General features: G+C 37.5%; 2 protein-coding genes across 4 annotated transcripts in view; one reads left to right on the top strand and one right to left on the bottom strand.

Moving 5' to 3' along the window:
* Tmem209 (transmembrane protein 209) overlaps positions 1-3332 on the bottom strand; it is a 36865-nt gene extending 33533 nt beyond the window's left edge. For 2 of the 3 annotated variants that reach the window (XM_076833171.1, XM_076833188.1), the window contains exons 1-5: positions 3297-3332; positions 2171-2307; positions 1985-2043; positions 988-1119; positions 199-440 (exon numbers count right to left, since the gene is read on the bottom strand). In XM_076833171.1, the coding sequence (XP_076689286.1) occupies positions 199-440; positions 988-1119; positions 1985-2043; positions 2171-2307; positions 3297-3299 (573 nt within the window). In that variant the 5' untranslated portion in view covers positions 3300-3332. Of the gene's footprint in view, positions 1-198; positions 441-987; positions 1120-1984; positions 2044-2170; positions 2308-3141 lie in introns of all 3 variants that reach the window. The other variant, XM_076833179.1, reaches the window with a different exon arrangement.
* A 2379-nt stretch (positions 3333-5711) lies between these two features.
* Ssmem1 (serine rich single-pass membrane protein 1) lies at positions 5712-12067 on the top strand. Its single transcript, XM_076860502.1, has 3 exons — positions 5712-5894; positions 9749-9803; positions 11571-12067. Exons 1-3 carry the CDS (start codon positions 5712-5714, stop codon positions 12065-12067), a joined length of 735 nt encoding a protein of 244 aa, XP_076716617.1.
* Positions 12068-13515: the final 1448 nt, after the last annotated feature.

The following is a 13515-nucleotide window of genomic DNA, read 5'->3' as shown; positions in this document are numbered from 1 at the left end:
GGGGTGCTTTACCACTGAGCTACATCCCCAGTCCTTTTTGAGACAAGCTTGAAACTCAAGCTTGCAATCCTCCTGCCTCAACTTCCCAAGCAGCTGAGATTACAGGCATGTATCACCATGCTTGGTGGGACTACATTATTTTCAATGTACCTCCCAATTCTAAAATAAAGTGACTGGCCAAGAGAAAAGTGTCATTACCTTATTGTAAGTGCTGACAGGTGAGTAGGTCACTCCAGGGCTGTAAGAACCACTGCCACCTGAGGACAGACCTTGCAGTTGAGGGCTATATCCAGTCATACAGCTGGTGGTGAACTTGGGACTGGTACTAGGTGAACGAGATGGACTATAACTCAATACACTCTGTCCCTGAATTGGAGGGGAAGGTGGAGAGGGGGGGATTTGGGGAGATGCCAGATCATGTGGAGGAGTAGTCTGTACAACTAGAAGGAGAAGAAAAAAAAATTTTATACACATGCATGTGCACACGTGTGTGCATGCGCTCACACGCGCGCACACACACACACACAAACACATACATGTATGTATTTTTTAAAAATTTTTTTGTTTTTAATGAAACAGATTTTAAGAAACTCAAACCTCTCTTTCAGGAAAGAAAGAAAGCAACAGAAGAATCTGGTTGTTAAATTATATAAAATATTATTACTAAAGGGCACAGATTAGTTGTTTACCCTTTCCAGAGTTCAAAATAAGAAATTGATTTCAATGCAAGATTCAGTCATTTAATTGTAATTGAACAATGCAACAAACTTCCATGACGTTGCTGAATGCTAGTTCCATTCAATTTATAGAAATGGGAATAATAATCATTGGTCTGAAGACAGTTTACTATAGATCTGCTCAATATAGTTGAACCAGAAGGACTTCTAAGTCCCTTCTAGTTCTGAGTCTATGAAAAGGAAAAATTAACTTATAAAAGATTTATTTCTAACCTTATTCTCACCTCTGCAAGAGATATAATATACTCACCAGTTGTTTTTAGCCCTAAAAGTGTTTGTTGTCCAGGGCTAACTACAAGACTTGTTGGGGCCACAGTATATTTGAAGTATCTCCAAAAATCAAATAAGGCATTAAGGCTGAAGAGAGATGCAAGGGCAAGCTCTGGAAAAGAACAATAATTTATTTTAAAAAGGAGGGGGTATATGTTGATGGGTGGGGTGGACAAAAACCCTCCATATTTTAGCACATTAACAACAAAATTAAAAATTAACTGACAACAGCTACCATTTAAGGAATATCTATTAGGTATACAGAATTTATCAATGAGTTTCAAACTATCACTAATCCTTACAACCTTGTATAAGAGATAGCTTTACCCTCCTTCTAATCATTAATCAATAGTCAGAGGCCAAATTCTTTTTTGGGGGGGGGATTAGGGATTGAACCCAGGGGTGTTTTATCATTGAGCCATATCCCCAGCTTTTTTTTTATATTTTATTTTGAGTCAGCATCTAACTAAGTTGCGTAGAACCTTGCTAAATTGCTGAGGGTGGCTTTGAACTTGAGATTGTCCTGCTTCAGCCACCAGAAGTGCTGGGATTATAGGCATGTGCTACCATGCTCGGCCCAAAAGACTTTTATAAGACTATACATCTAGTTAGTGAGCCATGATTCTAATTTAGGTCTGCACATTCCAAATCCTTTGCTCTTTCACTTTGCATACCAGCTCTCATGCAGATTGTAGACTAATGAGTCCAGACTATGAAATTTACTTTAACATCTATAAGGGACCCTTTATACTCAAGGATTATGGAAAAGCAGACAAAAGAAGAGGAAAGGGTGAGGAAATTAAGGAAAGCATCCAGTGGAGTAGAAATCTGAACTAATTCTTGAAAATGTGGAGACAGCATTTCAGGAGACCAACAAATATAAATTTCAACTTTCCCAAACTTAATATTTTTTCAGACTCATAATTACCTGAAATTGTATTGTTTATTAGTTTGATTGTTTACTAGAAATTACTTACCAATATACCAGAGGGGCCAGTAAGTCACATTATAATATGAACTAATCAATTTTCCAGTCCTGAAAAAATTAGAAAGTGTTTTCAATTAAAAAAACAAAAAACTCCGAAAATCAAAACACATACAAAAAACTATGGAACCAACCATTGGCTGCTTAAATTTTCACCTTTTTTGGCTGATTAACTTACATTTCAGTATATATCATTCCAGCCACTGATACATTTAGGAGTCCCCAGGCTAAAATCACTTTTCGGGCTTCTGTTTCTTTTCTCATCTTGATGGTTCTGTCAATAAGGGAAGCACTAGGGCTTGCCTCTCCTTGCATCTATTCAAAGTAAAATCACAGGAGTTAAGTCAAAAGAAACTACTTTTCCATGTAAGAAATAAAAACGTTTGTGTCCTTCATGAAGTAAAAACTGTTCTTTCCTTCATCTTTAAAAATACCTAACCAAATGTATCAAGTATCACTGTATGTAAAGAGAACACTAAATTACATCTTCTTTGGCACCACAGGGAAGTCAAGAGAGAACTGGCTTGTTCTTTCAGAGAATAATTCAATACTTTAGTTAATAAAAATGTCTTTTTTTTTTTTTTTTCCTAATTTAGGGGTTGGTTATTATGTCTGCAAATATTCCACCTTTTGTCTTTGGGGTATGTCACAAGTACTACAGCAAGGGTGTAGTTTTTAAAAAATTATTAAAACTCAATATACCCCAAATTTGGGAGAAAAAATTCCGTACGCCATGTAAATCATGAAGACTCTTTCTTCATCCTAACGCAGATGCTCTCATTACGTCCCACCTTAAATAACCCTGCACTGGAACTTATATAAGCCAGGGATCTCCATTTTGTGTATTGATAAAGTTCAAGGTTTCACATTAGACGGCGGGTACCTATGGTGTGAAAGGAAACAGAGGAAGAGGAGAGGACAGTGTATTCGGTTTTGTGTCACATGGGGATTTATGTTTCCTTTTTTGTTGTTGTTGTTGCTTTTTCCTGCTAAACTCAAACTTAACAGGCAAGTGGAAAACTGTTCCAGTTACAGGAGTCGTATCCCATAGAGAATATTACAGTACCCTTCCCGCCCTTCAGGCCGCTTCACAACTCCCCAGTGCAAAGTGCTTCCCTCCCAAGATCCCTCAGTACAAACTTTAGTCACCCCCAATGTTTCTTTCCTTCCTTTCACTAAAAGTGATGGGACGCCTAGCAGTATCTTCCCTTGGCTGAAACCCGTGCAGATCAGTAGGCGCGGAACTCCCAAAGCCCGCGTGGACTCCGCGTCCAGGAAGCACAAAGACTACCCCGAGAACGCACCATGTTCTTCGCCCGGAAGTCGCGGACTCGCGCCACTCCTTATTGCACATGCGCGAAACCAAGCGCTAAGGCCAAACCGGGAGTCTGGCTGGTCTACAGTTACCGGAAGAACTGGGCCGTCTCTTATCGCGAGAAGCGGCGGGGTGGGGGGGGGAGGTGAGGAGGGACCGGGCTAGTGCGTTACCAGGGAAACAGCTCGGATTGGTAGTTACCACTAAGCTGCAGGGAGAAAGCTGAACAGCAAAATTCAGACCAGGTTCTGAACTCGCAGTAAAAAGTAATAACTATAACAAGATGAATTTTGTATATACTAATATGATTTTAGCTTCCTTAGGGCTTTTATGTACTTACATTTGTAAGCAGATTTTATTTAGTAGGGTGGCTAATTTTCTGGATAGGGTGTGCATGATGGGTCTGGGCATGATGGGTCTGGACACGATGAGCAAAGACAAAGCAATTCTGTTCCTTGTGATATATATATAATCTCTATATCCATCCCAGTTCTGGCCCCACGTAAATTCTTTTTCTTTCTTTTTTTTATATATTTTTTTTAGTTGTAGTTGGACACAATACCTTTTATTTTATTTACTTATTTTTATGTGGTGCTGAGGCTTGAACCCAGTGCCTCATGTGTGCTAGGCAGCGTTCTACCGCCGAGCCACAACCCAGCCCATCCCCCCACATAATTCTTAAATATTTATATAATGAGAATGTAACAGTAACAAGAAACCCCAAAATTTGTTTGATTGAAGTTGTTAAAGATTTTCAATGTTTAAAAAAACAAACACCTATTTCCCTGAAAATTCTTTTGAAAGAACTTATAATTATGAGGGAAAGGTTCATCAAGGAGTAGTAGAGTTTGTTCTATTCCAAATACATATACTGTGCCACTGAGCTAGGCGAGAAATATAAAAAATGAGAACTTCCTGGTTACTGTCTCAGGAGCTCAGTCTGTAGGCCCAGAGGTGCAATGAAGGCCAAGTGAGATGAGTGTAGTGAGCCCTAAGATGGCACATGTAGCTCAGCCTTGGCCCAGGTCTTAGTCTGGCTCCCAGATCTCTTGGAGATCTTGACGCTGGCCTGAGGCCCAGAGAACCAGTGGCCGGGGTGCTTGAAGTCTAGGGACTCATTCGACATAGGGAGAAATGTGTCCCACAATGAAAACATGAATTCATGGTCATAATAAACCATCATATTCGTCTAGTAACTAAAATTTTTCCTAACTCGATCCTAAGGTTAAATAGAAGAATATGAAGTTTATTGTATTGCATATGAAAATCTGTGGGTTTGCTATGCTTAAAGATCTAACAGATTTTAAGTGAAATTTTAAAATCATTTTTATATTATCTTTGCAGTAATATTGTTTGGCCCTAGTTGTGGATTTAAAAATGAAGTAACATGAAAATTGTTCAAAGAAAAAAAAGTTCGATTCAATGTACCGTCAAAATTAGAATGTCAGGATTCTACCTCTTCCATGTCCAACTCTTTGCTAAAAAAATAGTATTCATTTGATATAATTTTTAACAGACACATATGTATTTCTCCATCTTAATGTAATCTATAAGCTATTGAGCATTTATTCCAGGCTTAAAAAAGGACACTGCCAATCAGGTTTGATAGATGTTTGCCATTGTATTTGGGCTTCCATAACAAAATATCACAAACTACAGGGTGCCCTTGCAAACAAACAAAAATCACAGACAGGGTAGCTTAAACAATAGACATTTATTTCTTCCAGTTGGGAGGCTAGAAGTCCAAGACCAAGGTGTCAGCAGGATTGGTTTCTCTTGAGGCCTCTCTGAGTGGCTCATAGATAGTCTCCTTGTCATATGTCCTCAATTGTGCTTTTTTCTGTGCCGGGTAAATCCTTAGTGTTTCCTTTTTTTTTTATAAGAACACTAGTAGTATTAGATTAGGGTTCCACTTTTATGACTCTCTTAACCTTTGCTACCTCTTTAAAGGTCTTCTCTCCAAATATAATCAAATGTGGGGGAATGAGGGCTTCAACATTTGAATTTGGGGGAACACAACTCAGTCTTTGATAAATTAGAATAGTGTATATTAGTTTATAATGGTATGAAACATATAAAAGAGATTGATAAAAATGAGTGGTACCTTAGACACTTAGATCTAAAGATATGAAAACATATACAATTGTAAGGGGAAAAAAAAGATTAAGGCCAAAAAAACCATATTGAAGTATGGGGGAAAATACTATAAAATTTTGTAGAAGTAATTTAGATAAATCTTCCAAAAATTTAGAAATACAAGAAGCACTTGTCAATCCCTGTAATAGTTCCTTAAATGTATGTCATAATGGGTTGCCAAGGAAATTGTCATACGTCATGGAGTGAAATAGTTCCCAGTCACCTTCATCCTTTTGAGCATGTTTTATTTTCTAAGCAAGAATCCATCATGGGAGACCTTTTTTCCTTATTTTGGGAGGTAGATCCTCCCCCCATACCTTTAAGTTTTACCATTCCTAATCAGGATTATGAATGCCGGAAGGATGACTCTTGTGGGGCAATAGGGAACTTCCTGCTTTGGTATTTTGCCATTATATCTGTCCTGATGTTCTTGTCTCGGGCTTCTGTCTGGGTAGGATATCCTTTTTTAATTTTAAATAATATTTTTAGTATATACTAGGGGATTTTTATAAATTTCTTTGCTGAAACTATTTAAAAATTTGTTTTTTAGTTATAAAAATAATTCAAAAGTCATTTTAGAGAATCCAAGAATATTGAAAAGAATGGAGGAAAAAAATTTAAAACTATTTCACAGAGATAATCACTGTTAACATTTTTTAGTATCATTCTAGGTTATTTTTCTTCTTTTTTTTTCCTGACCCAGTATATCTTTCCTCTTACATGGCTGGCATTATATTGTTTGTATTTTCATATCCTGTTTTTTTAAACTTAATAACATACCGTAAACACTTGAAAAAGTTTTATTCACTCATCAGCACTTTTAATGATTGCTTGATTTTCTGTCTTGTGGTTGCATCATAAAAATTCTTCAGTTTTATGATATTTAGGTTATTTATCATTTATCCATAAGTTAGGTAATGCTTGGATAAACTTCTGTCCTGGTTAATTCTTTTTGTAGTCATGTCATTCTAGTTGAAGATAAAAAAGTTAGTCATATTGATAAAAACTCATGCAGGATTTGGGAGATTTTAGAATGAAGCAGTATACTTTCTGCATAGGATAAGATGCAGAACTAAACTAAAGTCACCACCCTTGATCACTTATCAGCAGAAGAAAATCCCATGCTCTTAGGAATGACATAGCCCACTTTATCAGGACTGTGATGCCCCAAAATATTATGAGCAACCAAGCTCTTGAAAATTGCTGACATAGAATTCTTGCTGGACATTAATGCCAGGTTGATGATTAATCAAGCTACCATCATTTAGCATTACAGCCAGAGCCCTGGTCTGGCAGTGGTCAGCTAGACTGAGTGCTATATCAGCTCTAGATGGAGAGGAGGTTTGCTATGTTTATGCCAGCCAGATTCCATTATAATAATCAAAGATTCTTCCCCCACCAAATCCCAGCCAAGAAGAAGTTTCATCTAAAGTCTAAATGCTTCTTTAAGGTAAATACTTTGCCAAAAGGAGATTTAGAATAGTGATAGCTTATATGTGTCTTAGACTCCCTAGCTAAGTATATTGAATTTGTCTGGCCTGGCAAGAAAAGCTACTTTAGAAAATTAACAAAAAATTGAAATTGATCACTGGCAGTTTCATCATGAAGACCACTTAAGAGGTCTCAGCTATTCCTCTGCTCTCTTGCTTGCATCAGCTCTTTGGAGACTCAGAATCCTGAGCTTCAAGGACTCAAGAGAGTATGTGGTCCAGGTTCCGTTTGCAGGCAAACAAGGTATCATTATCCACCTCTTTCTTTAGTTGATAAGGCCCACAGAAATTAAGGGACTTGTCCAATGTCACACAAGTGATTAGTGACAGAGGGGACTAGACCTAGATTTCCTGCCATATTATTTGTTTACTTCAAAGCATAGTTTGAAATGTTGAATTAAATCTATTCAGTGCTGATTAAAACCTTAATTATCTTAGAGGTTTCATCTTTCATTCTGTGTCCTTGTGGCAGCTACAATTGGCGGGACTGCTTCTCCTGAAAGGTCCCAGATTGGAAATCTGAGAACCATATGAGAGCTAGTCAAGGAGGATGAAATTTTTCCTTCACTTTGAACTTTTTCATTTTCTCTGTGAAACTATGAGACTTTATTTACAAACCTTGAAGTAATGGTAATAGCGCAATGGAAATGTGGTGGTAATTATCCTCCAACGTGAAGCATGCTGATTTCCTCTGGATTTCCCACTTTTTAGGGTGCACTTACCCTTTTGCTTTCAGAGACTATAAATACTCTATTTAGCTTATTTAGTTGTTTAGGATTTATTCAGATTGCTAGTGCTGGTATTTTTCTGGAAATATTACTCTGAAATCCTTATTCTGCCTATGTGAAACTGAGCTTAGGAGGTGTTAAGTGGCTTGGTAAGATCACAGAGTTGGTTAGTGGCAGAAAGAAAGAGCACAGCCCACATTTTCTACTCTGCCCTCAGGGCAGGCACTGCTGCTGTTTTCACTCACTAAGTCACACACAAAGACAGTTAATAAAATGCTTTTTGTAACCACAGTCCGTATGATTCCACTTAGCTTAACACAAAATCTTTCTTTTGATTTTGTGGTTTTATTTTTATTTGACATCAAATGTGGAAGCTTTCTTTAGAAATGATAGAAAACCAATAAGTGTTTTCAAACACCTTCCTCCCTCTGTTACACAAGAACATGTTATAGACAATGTGGAGATTATAGGAAAACAGACAAACTAAAATAAAAGTCACTTCAGATTATGTAGAAATATCCAACAACTATTAACTTTGAAGGTTATAGATTTCTAATTTTTAAATAATTTTCTCTATACATATTACATTTAAAATATTTATGGAGCTCTAAAACATTTTTTTTAAAGGTGTCTTCAAAAAGGACTCCACTGTCAAGATTTTCAGAGAATGGTTATTGTAACCCCAAAAGCAAAGAAGTACCTTGTTAGATATTGAGAAAGCAATGGGTCAGGATCTTAGATTGAAGTTATAAATATTCAAGTGTTGCATTTTTTCAACCCAAAGGAAGTTTTGACTTTCCGCATAAATTTGTTCTTCCCCTAATTGTAGAAAATTTGAAAAAAAAAAAAAAGAAACAAAAAGTCACTGTCTTAACCACTTAAAAGCCAACCATTGCTACCCCTTATACATATATTCCTTAAAGTCTCTTTTCATATTTTTAGCAAACTTGTGCTCATACTGTTATATACAGTTTTGCATCTTGAGTTTAAGCTCAACATTTAAATATTTATTTCCTCTTGTTATGACATACTTTTATTATAAGTTTTACAACTATATCTTATATGATCATACCATAATTTAATTAGCCATTATTTAGTTTTGAAATTTGAATTTTATATTATCCTAATTATACAATGATGAATATTTCTGTGGAAAAAGCTCTCTCTTTTGGGAGGCTTATTTCCTGATGACAGAATCCTTGAGAAAAAAATTATATGTCAAGACATTAATGAATATTTCTAAAGTTTTTTATATATTCTGAAAGTTGTTTTGTATTTGCGTCTTTTGGCAAAATCATCTTCAGCATCAGAAAGTGGGACGCTACTCTGAAATATGGGACAAATATTTATAGTCTTGGGACAGAATATTTGGAATTGGACTATTCAAAGAAATCCATTTCTTCTGAATGTCGTATTAAAAGATAATAAATTATGGTTGCATCTTGGAGGAAACTATCTGAAAGATTAAGGAGGTATTAAGTCTGTGAATTCAGGTAAAGATATTTGTGTATATAAATGCCTCATATCAGATATTTTATTTAAAAAAATAACTTAACCTGATCAATTCTTTAAAAAGTAATTTTGAATGAATTGTATTATCCAGTGTGTTTTTAAATGAAATTTCTGTGTAATGTAAATGGGTATAAGGAAAACTTTATAACCTGCAGCTCCTCCTCAGCATTATTTTCTCTCCTTTCTCTATTTCATTTTGCTTAGTTTAAAACATTTTGGTGGATTCTGCTGCTGAATGGGCAGAAGAAGTAGAAACATAGTAACAGGAACTTAACAAGTACTTATGTAACTGCTGAATGTTTAAAATTAGACAGGAGGGCTGGGGTTGTTGCTCAGAGGTAGAGTACTTGCCTAGCGTGGGTAAGGCCCTGGGTTCGATCCTCAGCACCACATAAAAATAAAATAAAGATATTGTGTCCAGCTATAACTAAAAAATGAATATTAAAAAAAGTTACTAAAAACTTTTAAAAAATTAGATATCAACACTATTGCCTTGAGCAATAGCATTTCTTAACAAGTAAATATTAGTGAAAATCAACCGAGATCACTCTTACTAATATATATTTCTGAAACAGATGTCTGAGACTAAAAAGGATGAAGACGGTGGAACAAGTGCTTCAGTAAGTAAAGGTGAGAGCTGGTGTGTGCTTGGTATTGGACTGTGATGAGAGAGGCATGTGCTGAGTGTGGAAAGCAAGCAACAGAGGTGAACAGCCAAAACCATTGCAGGGCTTCTCCACCCAGCAAAGGCCCACTGGGTGAGCTCCTTGCTTTTCTACTCCCTAGTTCAGGACAGCTCCGCTGCTTGAGCCAAGCCATCAGAAGCAATGAGTTACTGGTAGGTAGAACACAAACTCTCTTTTCTTTCCTTAGCACTCTCCCTTCACATTAACTTGCCTTTTGTACACTTCATTGTGAGCTGAAGTGACATCTTTTTCAATAACCTATAAGCAGTGGTGTGCTGGTAACAATTAACAACTGGTTCTCCCCAAATGTGCATGTTTTTATAATTTAATTTACACAATTTATAAATAATAAAATATATAATGCCCTTTATGGTAAATTCTGTATAGACCACTGATTCATAAAAATGCTCTCCTTTTTTTTTTTTTTTTTTTTTTGTGGTACTAGGGATTGAACTCAGGGGAGGTCTACCTCTGAGCTATACCCCCCCACACTTTTTTTTGCATACCAGGGATTGAACTCAGGGGCACTGAACCATTGAGCTACATCCCCAGCCTATTTTGTGTTTTATTTAGAGACAGGGTCTCACTGCGTTGCTTAATGCCTTGCTGTTGCTGAGGCTGGCTTTGAACTCATGATCCTCTTGCCTCAGCTTCCCCAGCCTCTGAGATTACAAGGTGTGCTACTACCCCCAGCCCTCTTCTTGACTTTTGCCAGACCCTTGCATCCTGAGCATGGCTGCAGTTGATGAACAGGTATAGTTCCAGCATGAATGTTGTTTTCCTCAAATGAAAGTGAAAAAGATATTATGTTGGAACTTGGTTGTCTATGATGTGAGTGGGTTTCTTTGCTGAAATGGCTAATAGCTTTACAATACTGGAAGAATGTTTCATTTTAGGGAGTTAGTCATAATGTAGTGGCTGCCAGCATGGCACTGCAGTCTGCATTAGTAACATGTTCTCTGTCACTTTCTTAGTCTTAGACATTCAACAAAACCATACATCAAATCCTGGTCTTTTGTGTTTGCTGATTTTCAGGGTAACCCCTCAAAGCTGGTTTCAAGCTACCAGCATGGTGTTTCCAACACCCAGACACAACAGACATTAATCAATAGTTTCAAGAGCACACAGCATAATAAACTACAGTACGATAATTTGGAAATGATGGTTATTAAGTAATTATTACTATTTTTAGTGGATATTTTTTATTTAATTGTAAGTTTGTACGATTTTTAGTGATGACTATGTGTAACCATCTCATGAAATTCCTGAAAATTTATCAACTCTGGTGAGTTGGTCTGAGCTAATGCCAGCATACCAATGCACAAAGAAAAGAGCCTTAGTTTTTGCGACTCAAATCACCCTCATATACATACACATTCTTGAATGTTTGAGACTTTGAGACAAAGGGAGAAAAAGTCCTTCTCTGACAAAGTTTGGAGACTTTCTCCCCTTTGTTCTTAATATTCTGGGGTCTGCAAAACTTCAAAAGTGACATATCAAGCATCTGTCTATTGCCGTCTGGTCTTGGGAACATAGGGTATGGCACTGTTAAGTGCAGCCAGCTGCCAGCAGCACAGTTGATTGGGTGAAAGCAGTGACCTGACATTTGACCCTTAGGAGTGAGCCCACACATGCAGTAGGCTTCCCTGGATGATGTGAAGTTAAAGTAAACAACAGTGTTTCTAACTTGTCCATTTATTTTCTTGGTTAGCAAGCAAAGAAAATTCTTATAAGCGACAAAACAAAGACGGTTCCTGGGCCTTTTCTCAAACAATGAAAAAAACAAAACAGGGTCAACTTTCCCCAGTAACGGACTCAGAAGTGGCCTTGGTCAATGCCTATCTAGAACAAAGACGAGCCAGGCGCCAGTCTCAACTCCATCAGGTGAATCAGACCCAACATGACAGTGACACTACTGAGTGTGACAGTGAAGAATCTAACTCAGGAGCCTCCTCATGGAAGGAGAGTGAAAGTGAGCAGCATCTATCCCCAACCATTGTTAAGAAGAGAAAGATAGCTCAAAGGCAAAGAAATCTGGGAAATTACCAAATCAGGGAAAGGCCCTGCCTCCACTGCAAAGCCATGAGAACCAATGAGTGGTTGACACGCCATTTCCTACAGAACACTTCAGTATCAGTCCCCATGAAGGGAGATACTCCAGAGGAAAATGCTATGCCTGACATTAATCCAAAATTCAACAAATTTTGAATTTCATCTTACCTTACTGGAAGCCAAGTGAAAGAGATTAATAAAAATGAGAACTCACCAGAGCCCTAGGTGAGGAGACTTTTATAATAAAGTTTCTCTACTATCAACAAAAACATACTTGGAACCCAAGAGGTAAAATTTCAGACAATTCTTTTTTTTTTTTTTCTCAAAAAAAAAAAAAGCCAGTGAATTTGTTTCTGGCACCATTGGAACACTGAAGATCTGTATTCACTGTGATTTTTTTTTCTTTTATTCAAAAGAGCACAGGACAGATACGTCATGCCTTGAGTGTGTGTATTTCGCTTATATCTAAAATGCAAATAAGGAAGCTCTTTGGAAATAAATTTATGTTGAGAAACCATTTACATTTATTCACATATTTTGGTTATCTGACTGATGGAATGAACTAGAGGAAGTTGATTGGAATAGAATTGGCCCATCCTTTCTAGGTTTCTATTTTGAAACAACTCTACCACAGCTGTGCTTCCACATGTATCTACTAGGGGCTGTTGAGGAAGAGGAGCTCAGGGGCCTGAAAAAAATAACTGATTCCTGGTGTAGACCAGGGAGGAGAGGCAGCATAACTCAGAAGAGTAGATGGACTATGGGCTGTCCCACAGCTGTTGTACCAAAGGCATGATAGGTGCTAAAGAAAACATTTTTCTGATACTTGTTAAAACTGTAAGGAAGACTTTATACAAGACTATGGCAATAGAGGTCAATAGGGAGATAAATGAAGTTCAATTCCTAATATAACAAGGACAAACAGAGATTTATAGCCCAAGGGCAGATGGAGGGGGTCAGTTGATATAAAAAGGATACCTCAAGGATTCCTGCTAAATTGACCTAAACAAGGTTCTTGGCAAAGGCAGACAAAGGACTTATACACCAAAGGTAGAAGCTGAAGAACTGATCAGATAGGAAGTGTGATTTGATATTGGAGGATTCTCACTAAACTGACTTAGCAAGATTCTTGCTAAACTGGGCTGGACCATGTGTGAGGTCCTGAGTTCAGTCCCCAGTACTGCAAAAGAAAACAAAAAACAAACCTGGGCTGGACAGGCCAAAGAGACCAGGACCAAAATTGAGGCCTAGTTAAGAATAGGACTCAGAGGAGCCTGACCAAAGTTTAACCTTTGTCACAAATTAGCTGAAATTCAGCCATGGTTCCAGTGAAGTGGGGTTGCCAGGCCTTGGTAGATGGGTGGCAGTTCTGGTGCTCATTCTTTGATTGGGTGGTAGGACTGCAGCTGGGATATAAAATAAGGCCCATATCTGAGAGGAGAAGGCTGATGAAGACAAGATAAGCCAGTAGGGATTGGTGATGGGGCTAGAGTTCAAAGAAGGACTTAAGTTTCGGCTAAAGACTTGGGTATTATATGTGGTCAAGACTGCAGCCCTCATAACTACGGGCTGAGCCTTTAATGGGGGTGGAGACAGGGAAGGGA

The sequence above is a fragment of the Callospermophilus lateralis genome, chromosome 1 (assembly GCF_048772815.1).
Source record: "Callospermophilus lateralis isolate mCalLat2 chromosome 1, mCalLat2.hap1, whole genome shotgun sequence".
Taxonomy (NCBI): domain Eukaryota; kingdom Metazoa; phylum Chordata; class Mammalia; order Rodentia; family Sciuridae; genus Callospermophilus; species Callospermophilus lateralis.
This window is presented reverse-complemented; position numbering and strand designations above follow the sequence as displayed.

Excerpts from the sequence above, each read along its gene's own strand:
- Ssmem1 (XM_076860502.1), top strand. The coding sequence starts at position 5,712 with ATGGGAGACCTTTTTTCCTTATTTTGGGAGGTAGATCCTCCCCCCATA. Across the intron at positions 5,895-9,748 it reads TGTCTCGGGCTTCTGTCTGG|ATGTCTGAGACTAAAAAGGA; the intron begins GTAGGATATCCT and ends TTTCTGAAACAG. Across the intron at positions 9,804-11,570 it reads AAGTGCTTCAGTAAGTAAAG|CAAGCAAAGAAAATTCTTAT; the intron begins GTGAGAGCTGGT and ends TTTCTTGGTTAG.